Genomic DNA, 17,362 nt, shown 5'->3' with positions numbered 1-17,362 from the left:
CTGGCCTCTTGCTGGTTAATTGAAGATAAAGGTCTCTCAGATTTATCTGCCCAGGCTGAATTCCAACCAGGACCCTCAAATCTTAACCTCCTAAGTAGTTAGGATTACAAGAATGAACAATCAGGCCCCAGCTTACTACAGTGGTTTCAATTGATGGATTTTTCTCCGAATAGATTATATTTGGCAGCTTCTTGACCTGTCTTTCGATTGGATTATAAGTTTTGCTTCTTTTGGGTTTGGGAATATTTTTTTACTCAAGTCTAGTACTTTACCACTTGAGCCACAGCTCCACTTCCAGCTTTGTTATTGTTTAAAATAAAACATTTCGGGTCTGGAAAGGTGGCTCAGTGGTAGACTGTTTGCCTTGCATGCATGAGGCCCTGGGTTTGATTTCTCAGCACTACATAAGCTGAAAAAGCTGTAAGTGGCGCTGTGGCTCGTAGAGCACTAGCCTTGAGCTGAAGAGCTGAGGTACAGTGCCCAGGCCCAGAGTTCTGGCCCCATGACTGGCAAAAGCTTTAAAAATAAAAAATAAAACATTTCACTGTTCTTTGGAAATAGTTTTTCAGTGTTAGTAAAGGGAAACTGTTAACCACAGTTGACTTTATCAAGAATCAGGAAGTACCATGACATCAGCATCAGATTTTAAAAATGTAGAAGATGCTTTGAGTAGAAGGTTATATATTTTAGGTATCTGGTTGGAAAACATACTTGACATAATTGTCTGGCTGGATTAGTTTTCTCTATTGAACTTCTTTATCACTTGATGTGATGGCAGGTAGTAATAGTACAAAGAACTTTACTGAAGTTTCTTTAGCATTTGTTATGTCCATAGTAGCTCTTGCTATAATGCTAGGAAATGCTGTGGTCATTTTAGCTTTTGTGATGGACAAAAACCTTAGACATCGAAGTAATTATTTTTTTCTTAACTTGGCCATTTCTGACTTCTTCGTGGGTAAGTTATATGTCTATTTCAAACATTTTTTCTGATGATTATTCTTTCTAAAACCTTAAAATAAGCTCTTGTTATTTCAAGAGGGTTATACAAGAGGGAGGGACATTAAAAAGAAAATTTTGAAGTATTAAAATTCTGGAGTCTATGTGGCATTTTAAGCATTTTAAGCAAATCAGTGTAATGAGGAAATTTTATCTGAAAACAATTTCTTTTTATTGAATAACATTAAGTCTAGAATAGTCCTAAATTTGTTTTGATAAAAGAATTAGTTATTTTAGGAGTTGTTTTCCTTGTATGTTTACATTTGTAAGTATTTCTCTCTAAGTAAGTCCTAGTTTCCTTAGATAGAGGCATAGAAATAATTGGATGGTGGGATAATAATTTAAAAATGAGATAGCCAGGTCACCAAAATGTTGGGGCTAATAGTATTTTCAAAGTTATGACACAGAATATATATATATATATATATATATTATTACACTAAATTACCTTGCATATAATGTGTCATATTGTTATATCATTGAAAGAATCCATACAAACCAAAGTAATCTTTGAAAACATTCTTTGTAACTTGTCAGTTCCTGATTGTTACCACTTTTCACAGCTCTTATCATAATAAACATAAATGCAAAACGGTCAACAGGTTGACACTTATAATTTATATATAATTTAATCTGGCATATTCAGAGAAAGGTTGCTTGTAGATTAAAATTGAATGAAGAAGATAGGATAGTTTATTGCCTAAAATGCAATTGTTGTTCAACAAATGTTAGTCCTCTTTTGAGTGATCTACAGATATGTTTCAACCAAATTAAGTTCACAAATGTTGGTATAGTATATAGCATGGCTATCCTGTGATATACACAATATCAATAGGATCTATAGATGAATAGATCCATCTCTTCCCCAATTCATAAATGACTCTAATATATGGAGTGATGTGAGACCCCATGGAAACACACCCAGAGAAAAGGCACTCAAAAAATGGAGAAAGCACATTTAATTAGTGGAAAGTGGCATTCAAATTGCACCATTGAATGACAGCCAGGCTTTCCACAGACAGAAATGGGGAGAAGAGAATTCCAAGAATCAGCAAGAACATGCTGGTAGAAAGTCATTATTCTTATCTTCTTAGGTGTGAACCTGAGGCTAGTGTGTAGAGAGTTGAGTGGGAACAGAAAAGGATCAAGTTTGGATCTCTATAGTCATGGTCTTGAAATAATAGCATCAGTCTGGATTGGAGCTTTTAAAACAGACAATGAGGAGATAGGATTTTACAAACCAGTAGAGAGAGGGTAGGACCAAAGATCAAGGGTGTTGCCCTTGGAGGCAGTCTGCAGGAGGCAGGAGAGCTGGGGCATGCAGCAATGCTGTGATCTAGGTAGAAGTCAAGTGGCAAGACTTTGAGCTACAGCAAGGGTGCAAAAGAAGGGCACTAGGCAGAGCTGCAGAAGGTGGAGATGGTCAAGGAAAGAGAGAGATGAATGCGTGATTGGGCTCCTCTGGGTCTAAGGAAGATACGCCCTCAACCAAAGTCAGGAGCATGTGGGAGGACACTTACAGTTCTACTGGTGCCTGGAAAGTTCTTGAGGAAACTCCTGGCTAGAGAGACTTACTTAAGTGCTATGACATAGAAACAACAAAATCAGCGATAACACAGATAAACTGATAAGTGTGTGTGTGTGTGTGTGTGTGTGTGTGTGTGTGTGTGTGTGTGTGTGTGTGTTTCTGGGATTCAAACCCAGGCCTTCATACATACTAGGCAAGCCCTCTACCCTAAACCTGTATCCTTGCACAGAATTTTTTCTTTTCTTTATTGAGATTAAAACTCACAGGGCTGTATTTGCTAGGCAGGCTCTACCACTTGAGCCACTCCACCAGCCCCAGCACAGATAATTAATTTTTTAAATTAATGATTACTGGGCTCTCCTGGCTCATAACTGTTACCTTACCTACTCAGGAGGCTGAGATTTGAAGATCATGGGGTTCAAAGCCAGCCTGGGTAACAAAGTCCATGAGACTCTTGTCTCCAATTAATCATAGAAAAAGCCAGAAGTGGAGCTATGGCTCAAAAATTAGAGTGCTAGCCTTGAGCACTCAGGCCCTGAGGTCAATCCCCAGGAAAATCAATGATGTTCCCCTTTCTCTTTTCAATTCTTTCTCTCCAAATAACCATCATTTACAATTTGATATATATCCTGCTCCATCATTCACTCTGCTCACATAAAAATACACACAATATACAAGTATACTGATGTGAAGGTGGAGACTATTGTGCTACAAATATATCTCTTCTTCCTTTATGAAATTGTGTGACTTTTAGGTAGCCTTTGGTAGTTAAAAAGATGATGTGTTTTGATTATTCCAATGAGAACAAGGCCCTGACATACTTTGTCATAGAGAAGGACAAGGCAAAACAACCAAGATCCAAGATTTTAGACATAGATGGCTCCCCTTTTTACTGTCTTATATTAAGTCTGTTTTCTCTCACTTTTTTGGAAGTGGTGGTAGGCAGTAATGGAGTTTGAACTCAGAGCCTTGTACTTGGTAGGCAATTGCTTTATCTCATGAACCATGCCTCAGCCCTTTTTGCTTTAGTTGTTTGTCAGATAGCAACTTGTGCTTTTGCCTGAGCTGGTTTTGGACCATGATCCTTCTGCTTCTGCCTCTCATGACAAGTATACACTAACACACTGGGCTTGTTCTTTGAGATATAACCCTACTAACATTTTGTGCCTGGACTTGACTTGAACTTCAACTCTCCAATTTCTGTCTCTTGAGTTAGGATTACATCATTTTTCTTTTTCTTTTTTAAATGATAACCAACATTCATTTATTTGCATTTATTTTATGCTAAATTTATTCCCATGCCATAAGTTTTTGTTTCTTCATTTTCTTCTGGGATACTTCTTTTTTCTTCTGTGCCACCTCCAATTCTGGTTTATGAACAATTTACTCCTTTTCAGTAAGGATCATTACAATGTGACATGGGGCACTCCCGTATGGGTAACTCTGACCATGGCCTCTATGAGTTCAGCAGTGTATCTTGGGTGCTTTGTTCACCTGGATGTGTTCAATGACCAGGAAGTCTACATCCAAACCCTTCAGTTCAGCATTACTCTCTGCATTCTGAAGAAAATGCAGCAGAAATTCAGCATTCTTTTTGGGCCACCAACCCTGTGTTCAGCCCATTGCTGCCTGTGCACACTTGCCAACTTTACCATGTAAATGCCTGACAGCACACATTGCTTATTCAAAGTGACCTCTTTCAGATACTTGGAAGATTTTCAGATATGATACTCTTTTTTTTTAAATATAGAATATTGTCTTTATTATACAGTTAACAGGCTGCAGGCTGCCAGTTATTACAAAGGCCTTCAGCATGCAAATACACATAACACAGCTAGGAAACATGCTAAAGAGGAAAGAAGAACAAAAACAATACCAACAAGCCAATTCAGCTCCAATGGAGAGCTGAATTGGGACTCCATGATGACTGCAGATGAGCCAGGAGACAGGATACAAGACATGATCTTGGAGACACACAGCATGGCATCAGATATGCATACTCTTGACAGCCTGAGCTGCTTCTCTGCTGTTCTTAAAGTGAACAGAAAGATTTGAACCTTTTGACTTTCATGATTTAATGGGGTTTCCTGGATCAAGAAAGTAAAGCATTTTCACAGCTCACTCCAGTCCACTTAGAGGAAGAGCTTTTAATTTTCTTAAACTGACACTTTTTTATTTTTTATTTATTTTTTTGCTGGGTGCTGGTGGCTCATGCCTGTAATCCTAGCTACTCAAGAGGCTGAGATCTGAGGATTGCAGTTCAAAGCCAGCCCTGTCAGGAAAGTCCATGAAACTCTTATCTCCAACAAACCACCAGAAAACCAGAAATGGTGCTGTAGCTCAAATGGTAGAGTGCTCGCCTTGAGCTGAAGAGCTGAGGGACAGTGCTCAGGCCCAAAGTTCAAGCCCCATGACCGACAAAAAAAATTATTATAAAGATACAGAGGAGTTACAGTTACACTAGTAAGGTAATGAGTACGTTTCCTATAGAGCATTGTTACCCCTCCTTTGTTTTTCCCCTACTATCCCTTCCTTCCCTATTTCCCCAACTCCCCCACCACCACAGTTGTAAAGTTCATTTCCAACATAGTATCTTGTACATCTCATTGTTACAATGGGTCAATCTGTATCCTTGTTTCAGCATTTGTTATTTCCCTTCCCCTCCTCAAATTAGAAAAATGTATATGCAAGATGCAGGGCACCAGAATCAAATACAGTGACAACAGGGGTTATACCATTGGGGGAAGAACATACAAAAGAAACCAAAAAAATCACATGGTACATTAAAAACAATAGTTACAAGAAAAAACCTCTTGTGTCCCTATTTCACTTAGCATCATTTTATATAGTCATACGTGTATAGCTTTTTGACCTTATCTGCTTGTCTGATAAGATTATCCTAGACATGTACTTGTTATTGCAAATAAGGGAAACTTCTTAATCATAATTTGTTTCAGGAACTGGCTCTTGGACTTACTTAGCAAGTCTATTTGAGCCAGAAACACAGTTCCATTGTAGTGTTGTAGAAACACTTCTGAGTAGGCAGCTCAGAGAAATATTTATATTCACTTTTCTGAAACTCCTTCAAAGGAAACCCAAATATGTGTTTTTCCACAGACAGGAACTGAGAATACGGCATTTGCACTAAAACATCACATAGAACACAAGGGGACAACAGAATAGACTAGAATGCATTCTATCAGCAAACTGCATTCAAGCAGTCTTGGAGTTTCCAGCACACCATTTCTTATTCATATAATTCAGAAAGTATGTGGAAAGGAGTATTCAACTTAGAGCCCTTGTTTTAATACTTCAAGTCAGTGGAGTCCAATGCAAAGATCACAAGCATCTTCCTCTGTGGAAGAAATGAGTGTAGATGTGGAAAATACTCAAGCTGAAAATATTGGAAGGCACAACTTCGGATCTTTTTTTTTTCATTGTAAAGATACTGTACAGGGCTGGGAAGGTCGCTCAGTGGTAGAGTGTTTGCCTTGCATGCATGAGGACCTGGGTTTGATTCCTCAGCACCACACAAGCAGAAAAAGCCAGAAGTGGTGCTGTCGCTCAAGTGGTAGAGTGCTAGCCTTGAGCTGAAGAGCTGAGGGACAGCACCCAGGCCAGAGTTCAGGCCCCACAACTAACAAAAAAAGACAAAAAAAGAAAAAAGGGGTTACAGAGGGGTTACAGTTACATGAGTAAGGTAATGAGTACATTTCTTATCAAGCATTGTCACCCCTCCCTTTATTTTTCTCCTACTATCCCTTCCAACTTTGTTTCTGTTTTTGGGATTCTTTGATTTACTTCAGACTTTGTTTCTATTTTTTAGATACTTTGATTTACTTCAGGCAAACCGGCTCCCCCCTCTCCACACCTTGATGAGATGAAAGGCATTGAATTGAAACTTTCATTAAAAACACAATTGAAGCTGGGCTCTGGTGGTGCATGCCTGTAATCCTAACTACTCAGAAGGATGATCTGAGATCACAATTTGAAGCCAGAGCAGGCAGAAAAAGTTGTGAGACTCTCTTGCCAATTAACTACTGAGATATAAGCTAGAAGTGGGGCTGTGGTTAAGTGGTAGAGCACTAGCCTTGAGCAAAAGAAGCTCAGGAAAAATGTCTAGGCATTGCGTTCAAGCCCCAGGACTAGCAAAAAAAAAAAACAAAAAACAAAAAACAAAAAACCCAGGGTCTGGGAAGGTAGCTCAGTGGTAGAGCGCTTGCCTTGTATGCCTGAGGCCCTGGGTTCGATTCCCCAGCACCACATAAGCAAAAAGAAAAAAAGCCAGAAGTGGAGCTGTGGCTTAAGTGGTAGAGCGCTAGCCTTGAGCTGAAGAGCTGAGGGACAGTGCCCAGGCCCAGAGTTCAGGCCCCACAACCGGACCCCCCCAACCCCCCCCCAAAACAAGCAACAAACAAACAAAAAACCCAACCAAACTAAAACAAAACAAAAAACAATGGAAGCCAGGCATGGTAGTTGACATTTATAATTCCAGAACTTGGGATACTGAGATAGGAGCCACTCAAGTTCAAGATAAAGTGACTAGACTATATATACATAGTCTCTCTCTCTCTCTCTCTCTCTCTCTAGTCTCTATATATAGTCTCTATATATATGTATATATACAGTCACTATATTTATATAGTGACTGGACTATATAGTGAATTCAGGGCCAGTGTGTGTGTGTGTGTGTGTGTGTGTGTGTGTATATATATATATATATATATATATATATATATTATTAAGACCCCATCTTGAAACAAGTCAGTGAAGGTAAGAGAAGTCAGGTCTGTTGCCAGCTTTGGCAAATGTGCCATCTCTGAAAAACAAACTGAAGCAACAGGGGATGAAGGGGTGGCTCAAATGGCAAGGCCTAGAGATCAAACTTCAGTGTTATAAAAAAGAAACAAGCCTCACACTAGTGGTTCAGGTCTGTAATCCTAGATATTCAGGAGGCTGACATCTAAAGATTGCAGTCTGAAATAAGCAGGGAAGTCTGTGAGACTCTTATCTCCCATGAACTACCAAAAGCCATTGGTAGAGCTGTGGCTGAAGTGGTAGAGCCATAGCCTTGAGTAAAAGCTCAAGGACAGAGCCCAGGGCCTCAGTTCAAGTCCCGGTTTCTAACAAACAAAACAGAAGACAGAATATTAAGTTTGACATCATATTCTCTTTCACTGGTTTAATATTGTCTTGTTTTGGGATAATACATTTTCTTTCCTTCTTCTCTCATCTCTTTCTTTTATCCTAGTGTGTGTGTGTGTGTGTGTGTGTGTGTGTGTGTGTGTGTGTGTGTGTGTGTGTGTGTTGTGTGTGTGTGGTGTGTATGTGTGTGTGTGTGTGTGTGTGTGTGTGTGTGTGTGTATGATGGTACTGGCGCTTGAACCAGGGCCTTGCTTTCTTGCTCAGCTTTGTAGCTCAAGGCTGGTGCTCTACTACCACCACCACCAAGGCTGGTGTCATACCTCTACTTCTAGCATTTTTTTTTCTGGTTGAGATGAGCATGACTGACTTTCCTGTCTAGGCTGGTTTTGAACCACAGTCCTCAGATCTCAGTTTCCTGAGTAGCTATGATTTCTGATGTGAGCTACCAATACCTAGCTTTATTATTGTTTTTTAGTAATAAACTTATTTGGTCCTCAGACAAACAATTGAGAACTTATGCAAATGGCTGATAAATATGAAGATAATAACAAAATCAGATTTCATGGAAACCCTTGATACATCATACTCTGGAAAATAATGACACCTATGTGAAAATGTCAACATAGTTAAAAACTCCAACGGCTAAAGGAAGGGGAACCCGGTGTCATCATTTTCCTCTGATCAGCAGTCCCAGTGCTGGCCTGACTCTGGCTGAGCTTACCTGTTCATTTACACATCAAAGGTTTATGGTTAACCAATGGTTCTTCATCACATTTTCTGGTATCAAAATTCAGTCTTCTCCACTTGCTAGCTGATTATATCTTAGTCAAATTGTGTTATGTTCTTTAACTGTTTGGTCAGCATGGCTTCTACCTCTAGAAGCTTAAGAGGAAGTTTAAATGAGATGGTATCTGTAATGCAATAGTCACTCTGTAATACCTTTTAGTCTTAAATGTGCAAGCCATGCATAGGATATATACATGTCCCTACATGTAGAAAGTATACAAACTCGATCTACAACAAGGTCCTGCTCCTCAGGAAAGATAGAATAAAAGATAGCTACTATGATATAAAGTTTATAATTAGTGAACAAAAAGAGAGAGAATGGCAAAGAGCCAGGATAATGCAGGTGACCTAAGGATGACCTCTACCAAGCAAGTTCTAAGAAGGATGACATGGAGGAAGTCATTTTTCATTTTAAGGAAGAAACACACACCCACACACCAAGGAGACTTTTCTAGGAAGAAAGAACAAGGTTGGTAAGGAGAAAGAAATATGAAAATGTGAGATGTGACATGTATTTGAGGGAAGAAAGAACAAGGTTGGTAAGGAGAAAGAAATATGAAAATGTGAGATGTGACATGTATTTGAGGGAAGGGAGACCCATTCTCTTTGGGTTGAATTACAAAGAATTAAAAAGTTTTTGCTGGATATAGCTGAAAATAGAGGTTAGAATTTAATACCTTAATTTAATAACTAGTAACTACTGGAGGTACACTTATGACAACTATTACAAAAACCATACTTAAGAGGTATAGAAAATCAGCCCTAATATGCTGGATGAAATACCAAGAATTTCAATATAGCATGCCATTAGTATAGCAGAATATTGGTGACAATTAGCTTATCAAGAAAGAGGGTTTGCTTACATCAGTTTAGAGGTTCAAACCCAAGGCTGGATAGCCTATTTGTTTGGCTTCTGATGGGTGGCAGATTGCAATAGTTGGGGAAGATGGTAATGGTTAAGAACACATGCTGGAACAAATGCTCACATCTACAAATAGGAAGCAGAAAAGACTGACAGACAAGGATCCCACATTCCTTTCAAGTTCATGCCCAGTGATGTAAGAACCTCCCATTTGATCCTACTTTCTAGAATTCCACAGAACCTCCAAGCCTGGAGACCAAGCCTTCATATATAGACCTTTGGAAGACATGTATTCAATAACAACTGAAGGCATTTTCAATGAACTCAGTGATGTACCCATTAAAATACCTTCATTGTTTAATTGATGGGTGCCAGTTTTTAACTTTTACTTATTCTTTGTACAGGTATGATTTCCATTCCTTTGTTCATCCCTCACACACTGTTCAACTGGAATTTTGGAATGCAAATCTGTACATTTTGGCTTATAGTTGACCATCTTTTGTGTACAGCATCTGTGTATAATATTGTCCTCATCAGCTATGATCGATACCAGTCAGTTTCAAATGCTGTAAGTAAAATGTCCATTTGTTTTCCTTACAAGATTATATAGATGTAAATTTTGGGTGCTCAAGCAAAGAAACAAAGAGGTACTAGGGATGGATCCCATAGATTTTGACATACTAAGCATATGATCTACTATACTTTCATTCCAACAACAAAAACAATGTCTAATTTTTTTGTTGTTGGTCTTGGGCCCGGAACCCAGGGCCTGGGTATTTTCCTTGAGCTCTTTTGCTCAAAGCTTTTGCTCTTTTGCTCAAAGTCCTCATTGCCTTGTTTCTTAAGAACACCAAGATTAGTGATCACAAGTAGAATACTGGTTATTTAGCAGGTTGGATACACATGAGAGCTACAGTAGTTTCACACTATAGACAAATTGAGACCTGAGTATTATCTTCAGGATGGTACATGGTGAATACAGAAAAAGATACCAGATTTTGAATGGAATAAGAAAATCATTTCTGAATGGCTGAAGGGGAAAGATAGGTTATATAATAGAACCAGCTAGAAAGACCAAGGTCCAGTGACAATTTAGGACCTTTGGCAAAGTCTGAACTTTCCCCAAATCTAACCAAATAGCCTCATTAATGAGTGGCAATACTTAAGCAAGCAAACTTTCTCAGAACAAAGGAAGACATAGGCTGAGGGGTAGATAAGAGCCACATCAATGTGGGGCAGTGATTTGAAATCTTTGTGGCCTCGATGAGAAATTCATTTACTTGTAAATCTTGGGGTCCAAAATCATTCAGGAACTACCATGTTTAATAGGCATTTTACCGAGTACTGGGATACAGAAATGAATCAACAGTCTGTGTGTGTGTGTGTGTGTGTGTGTGTGTGTGTGTGTGTGTGTGTGTGTGTGTGTGTGTGTGTGTGTGTGTGTGTGAATTCAGTCTGGGATCTGTCCCAGAGCTTTTTTGCTCAAGGCTAGAATTCTACCACTTGAGCCACAGATCCACTCTTGTTTTTGGTGGTTCATTGGAGATGAGAATTTCACAGACTTTCCTGCCTAGGGTAGCTTAGAATCTTGATCCTTGGATCTCAGCCTCTTGAGTTGGATTACAGACACTGGCACCTGGATTAACAGTCTGTTTTAACAGTCTAGGAGGATGCAGAAACATATGAGTTCATCACAGTGACAGGAGTGCTGGGCTGGCAGTTGAGACATCAGGAAGGCTCTTGTCTGGGAGGACTGTGTGCTCTGGAGACCAACAGGACAGAGGTCTTAGATGAATCAACAGACAAACTTCTAGAACAGAGTAATTCCAAAATCCCAAGGTTCAAGCAAGACAGACGTTTCTTTCTCCTTCACAGAATGGTCTAGGTAAGGCAGAATGCTCTGTTCCAAGAACTTACCCAGGAACCCAATTATAGGTTAGCTTTACATTTTTCAAATTAGCAACTAGGAAGTTTTTTTTTTTTTTTTTTACTATTCAGAGCCAGACAAAAAACATTTTCAGTTTTGTAGGACCTATGATTTTGATCGTAACTGCTCAAATTGGTTGTTGTCGTGAAGAATAGCCCTAGATGAACAAAAATATTTGACTGTATAGCAATACAACTTTATTTACAGAAAGGGGTATTGGGTTACATTTCTTTTATGGTCAGTGATAGGCTGATCCATGTGCTAGGATATTGTCCTCTGCGTGGTTAAAGTCTGGTTGTTGTTTCATGTGTAGCCCTTACAAAAAGAAGGAAGCCATCCAAGCAAGACCAGTGGGAGCTCATAGGAAGTGATAGTGGAAAGCTGAATTCTTCCTGCAGCTGGAAGTATCAGAGACAGTGTGATCGGAAATGGGTGGGGGCTGAGCCCAGGAAATGGAAATCTCACCATAGTTTGGAAAAGCAAAGGTCAGTGCAGAGGACAGTACATGATCACAGGGCTCAGAGATGTTTTCTGGAGGGGTAGATGCTATTTGGCTGCAACAAGGCTGATGAGAAAGGAAAACTGTAGGCTAACTGTAGTGGAGGAAATGTGAATTAAAATGGACACAGAATAAAGATAGGAAGAGGAGCATATTTTTACCTGAAGATGAAGAAAAAAGCTTGAGCTAAAAGTAATGCTGCCAAGAGAGCTGGTGAGGGAGTTGGGTTGACTGGCTAAGGTTGCCATGAGAGGGACTGGTATACTAAAAGCATCAGAATCTTATTCTCTCTTGGATCTAGAAATGGAAATTTAACATTGAAGTGTACCCAGGACTATCCTCTCTCAGAAGGTGCTAGGAAATCTTGTTCCATGTCTTTCTTAGCTTCCAATGTTGGCAATTCTGGGTTTACAGATGTATCCTTCTAATCTCTGCTTGTGTCATCATCTGGTCTCTTCTCTTGGTGTCTGTACCTCTGTTTCCTCTTCTTATAAGGATACCAGTCCTATTGGATCATGATAATTTAATATAACCTTGTCTTAATTTGAGCCTATCTGCCAATGCCGTATTTCAAAAGATGGCCACATCCACAGGTGTTGGTGTTTAGGATTTGGACACACCATTTTTGGAACAAAATTCAACTCACTATGGAAAAATTAGAATGCAAATCTCATTGTTAACACCAGCAAGTTCCAATGGAAATTTCTGTCTTACAAAAGAAATATGACTGATGGAATGCTTGGTTATTTCACTGGGGGAGGGAAGGGGACAGTATCCTGAATAATGTACGTGTTTTGCAATGGATTAAAACCTGGCCACTGATTGACTGCAGGGAGGCCACTCCAACCATCTGGGTCTATATTTAAGCCATGCTTGAGCTGTCTATCTGTCAAAAATGCTCCCCAGAGATGAAGAGATCCATAACTTCTTCTCAAATCCCTTGGATGTCCATTATCTCAATTGACCTTATGCATAATGAAAGAGAGATCACTTTCTGGCATATTGCATTATATCATTACAGAGGCTGAACTGAGCAATTAAAAAACTAAAGGCAGTTTTATGACCATCTGGGTATTGTTACCATCTTCATAATCATTAGATTTAGTGCAAGAGATATATTAATTAGTGGGAAGAGAAACACAAGGAAAAAAAAGTATATTGTGTATGAGAGTTGTGGTCAGCTTGAACTTCATCTTATCTTGAGAAATACATTGTTGTTGTTTAGTGTTGCTACTGGGACTTGAATTTAGGGCTTAGGTACCTTTTCTGCTCAAAGTTGTCACTCTACCACTTGAACCATAGCTCTACTTCTAGTTTTTGCTAATTAGAAATAAAGAATGTTGGAAGTAGAGCAGTGGCTCAAGTAGTAGAGTGCTAGCCTTGAACAACAAAAGTCAGGGACAGCTCCCAGGCTCTGAGTTCAAGCCTTAGACCCAGCATACACACACACACACACACACACACACACACACACACACACACACACACACACACACACACACACACACCCCTACTACCATTGCCACTAATAACAATACAAACAAACCAGAAATGAACAAAACCCCCCTTTCACATCCCTTTAGGATGTGAAAACAACATAGATGGAGACTTTAACGTTCAGAGAGAGTAGTAGTTGAGGGACAGGGGAAGGGAGGCATGCTCCCATTTCTTGGGTTGATAATTTCTTTTATTGTTAGAATTAAATCAAATATGGAACATTTGACCTGGAAGGAAACATACACATTTAAAAGAGGTTCTCATGTCTGTTCCAGATGCCCTTTAAGTGTTCTTGGTTCAGATATTTATCTCTAATGTAGAGTGGCTAGACATAAGAATGTTTAGATTTATAAGATATTCTTTTTCTTTTTTCTACTCTGTGTGTGTGTGTGTGTGTGTGTGTGTGTGTGTGTGTGTGTGTCTTGTGTGTGCTGATCCTCAGACCTGTAGTCAAGGCCTGAGTACTGTCCTTGTGTGTTTGTGCTCAAGTGTTGGAGCTCTACCACTTGAGCCACAGCTCTACTTCTGGCTTTTTTGTTACATGAAGATGTGAGTCTCACAGATTTTTTGACCAGGCTGGCTTTAAACTGCAATCCTCAAATCTCAGCCTCCTGAGTAGATAGGATTACAGGCATGAGCCACCAGCACCTGGCCATTCTCCACTCTTAAAAAAAGACAATGGAACTTATTGCTGTCGCATTTCTCAAAGTGACTGGCCATTACAGCTTTAGTTGCTATTGAACAAATAAAAACACTTGTAGAAACAAGTGTTTTGGCAAGGCTGTGTTAACACATACATTTCTCACACAGGGTTAAATGTCTTTGTGTGTACTTGATCTTCTTTCTTTCTCTTTCTTTCTTTCTTTCTTTCTTTTCTTTCTTTCTTTCTTTCTTTCTTTCTTTCTTTCTTTCTTTCTTTCTTTCTTTCTTTCTTTCTTTCTTTCTTTCTCTTTCCTTCCTTCCTTTCTTTTTTTTCTTTTTTCTTTTTTTTGTTGGTTGTGGGGCCTGAACTCTGGGCCTAAGTGCTGTCCCTCAGCTGTTCAGCTCAAGGCTAATGCTCTACCAGCCACAGTGCCACTTCTGGCTTTTTCTGCTTATGTGGTGCTGAGGAATTGAATACAGGGCCCCATGCATGCAAGATAAACTCTCTACCACTGAGCCACCTTCCCAACCCTCTTTCTCATTTGTTTCAGTTGTGGGGCTTGAACTCTGGGCCTGGGCACTGTCCCTGAGCTCTTCAGCTCAAGCTAGTGTTCTACCACTTTGAGCCATAGTGTCACTTCTTGTTCTCTGGTGGTTATTGGAGATGATAGTCTCATAGACGTTCTTGTCCAGGCTGGCTTTGAACTGCAGTTCTCAATCTCAGCCTCCTAAGTAGCTAGGATTACAGGCATGAGCCATTAGCACCCAGCTGCATTTTCTGCTGTGATATGTGTATTCATCTATATCTGTATATCTATACTTCCAAAGATGCATTGATTTAGGCAATGAATGTCATCAAATAATACCTATTCTACATGTGATACATTCTGAAATTGACTATTCTATTTGATTGAAAAGAATAGCTATCATGGGCTGGGAAGGTGGCTCAGTGGTAGAGGGCTTGCCTTGCATGCCTGAGGCCCTGGGTTCGATTCCTCAGCACCATATAAGCAAAAAGAAAAAAAGCCGGAAGTGGTGCTGTGGCTCAAGTAGTAGAGTGCTAGCCTTGAGCTGAAGAGCTGAGGGACAGCGCCTAGGCCCAGAGTTCAAGCCCCATGACCGGACCCCCCCCCCCCCAAAAAAAAAAAGAATAGCTATCATTATCCAGTCTGCATATTGAAAAATACTGTGATCAGGTATACCTGATTTCAGTTAACATTCAGATTTCAGGTATACCTGATTTCAGTTAACATTCAGATAGGGTGTAGTAGGGGTGGGGGGAGGAAAATTGCTATCTTACATATTGGCTTTGACATTTGCTATTGTGTCTGAAGTTTAATCTTGAGATTGTAGTTTTCCCCTTTCAAACCATTAAGATAGTCTGCATCTTGGTTCAGGTTTCCTTGACATTGAACTCTTTTCTAACTCATGTCACAATACTCATGTTAGCTAAAAGTCTTACCCCTTGTACATCATTGATATTTCTGAGGGCCTAGGGGATGCTTTGTATATTCAATTTTTGTTCATTATGTTGAAACAAATTTATCTGCTCTTTTGTAGGTATCTTATAGGAGTCAACACACTGGGATCTTAAAGATTGTGGCTCAGATGGCAGCTGTTTGGGTGTTGGCTTTCTTAGTGAATGGACCGATGATACTAGTTTCAGAGACCTGGAATAAGGAAAACAGGACTAATGAATGTGAACCTGGGTTTATTTCAAAATGGTATGTCATTATCATCACGTCATTCTTGGAATTCCTGGTCCCAGTCATCTTAGTGGCTTATTTTAACGTACAGATTTACTGGAGCCTATGGAAGCGTGGGACTCTTAATAGGTGCCTCAGCCATCCTGGATTCATTTCTGCCTCTTCCAGTGACTCTGGACACTCCTCCAGACGTGGTCTAGGTTCAAGGACATCTCTACCTGACCGGAAGGAAGAAGCTGCATCTCTTCATTCAGAAAGACCAAGAAAAAATATCAGCCTCTTGGTTTCCTTAAGAACCCACACACATAGCAGTTTCATTGCTTCTAAAACAGGTTCCCTTTCCCGCTTTGATTCCACTGCTCTTCAACAAAGGGATAATTTTGAATTTCTCAGAGCCAGGAAGTTAGCCAAGTCCCTGGCCATTCTTTTAAGTGCTTTTGCTGTTTGCTGGGCTCCATATTCTCTATCCACAATTATACTTTCCATTTACCCCCAAAGGGAATATGCTAAAGCAGAGTGGTACAAATTTGTGTTTTGGCTGCAGTGGTTCAATTCATTTGTCAATCCTATTTTGTACCCTTTGTGTCACAAGCGTTTTCAGAAGTCATTTTCGAAAATTTTTTGTATGAAGAAGCAGCCCATACTACCATATAATCGGTCAATATCCTCTTGAAGATAACATTTTCACTTTTGGAAATTTTGGTGTTAATCACTTTTTTTTTTTTTTTTTTTTGGTCATGGGCTTGAACTCAGGACCTGGGCACTTTTCCTGAGCTCTTTCACTCAAGGCTAGCACTTTGAGCCCCACAGCTCTACTTCCAGTTTTCTGGTGGTGAGAGATAAGTCTCATGGACTTTTCTGCCTGGGCTAGCTTTGAACCATGACCCTCAATCTCAGCCTCCTGAGTCACAAGGATTACAGGAGTGAGCCACCAGTGCTTGGCCTTAATCATTCTTAAATGAATTTGATCTGGTTTTCATCTTGACCTTTGCACTCTGCCAAACAATCCATAACATGGTACATGTGTACAGTTACAAAAAAAGAATATGGAAGTCAATGGAAAATGACTCCACTGGATTACAGTTTATTAAAGTGATATTTTTATAATCCTCATGGCCATGAAAGAACTAATATTTTTCTAAGTCATCTCCACCTCTTTTCTTTTTGGTGGATCTTGAATATCATTGATTGTGAAAGTTTAAAGTTTATGTTTTCTTACCATGCTTAATTTTTTTGCAGTAATATTACCTTTTTTTTTTTTTTTTACTTTATACTAATACTGGTTCAGATGTATCTAGTTGGAAATTCATTCTCTAAAGTATGCAATAGAGGAAAAAAGCTTGTTGCTGAAGATGATTAGGTCAGTTATGATCAGTTGGAAATTGGATTTGGGGTTGATTTGGCCATAGGCAAGAAAATAAGCTCATGTAAGCTCGTGTGTATTTCCAGCCTTATCTTTGATGTTCCCCTGGAAAGAAGGAGTGATGTAGTAGGAGAAAGGCGTGGCAGTCATACAAGGAAATGGGAGGGGCTCTCAATGGTCACCAGTGGTTGGAACATTAGCTTGTCCTGTTCCTTCCTGACCTTATCTCGCCACTTCCTTATCAGACAAAACTTCTCTTTGTGAGACAAGATAAAGTGGGATAAAGTGGGAGGCTAAGAGTTGGTGAAAGGACTCTGACTAGATATACATGTATAATATTCACTCAACTGGAAACATTGAGAATTAGTAATAGAATATTGTTGTATTTCTTTAATGTGTTTGATCATATAC

At 39.5% G+C, this 17,362-nt stretch overlaps 1 protein-coding gene across 1 annotated transcript; it reads left to right on the top strand.

Moving 5' to 3' along the window:
- The first annotated feature begins 771 nt into the window (after positions 1 to 771).
- On the top strand, positions 772 to 16,261 carry Hrh4 (histamine receptor H4). The gene is made up of 3 exons (XM_070028656.1): positions 772 to 955; positions 9,722 to 9,885; positions 15,443 to 16,261. Exons 1-3 carry the CDS (start codon positions 772 to 774, stop codon positions 16,259 to 16,261), a joined length of 1,167 nt encoding a protein of 388 aa, XP_069884757.1.
- Positions 16,262 to 17,362: the final 1,101 nt, after the last annotated feature.

This window comes from Dipodomys merriami, unplaced genomic scaffold, assembly GCF_024711535.1.
Source record: "Dipodomys merriami isolate MVZ:Mamm:240054 unplaced genomic scaffold, mDipMer1.0.p SCAF_2, whole genome shotgun sequence".
NCBI lineage: Eukaryota > Metazoa > Chordata > Mammalia > Rodentia > Heteromyidae > Dipodomys > Dipodomys merriami.
Note: the sequence above shows the minus strand (reverse complement) of the source record. Positions and strands in the feature narration are given on the sequence as shown.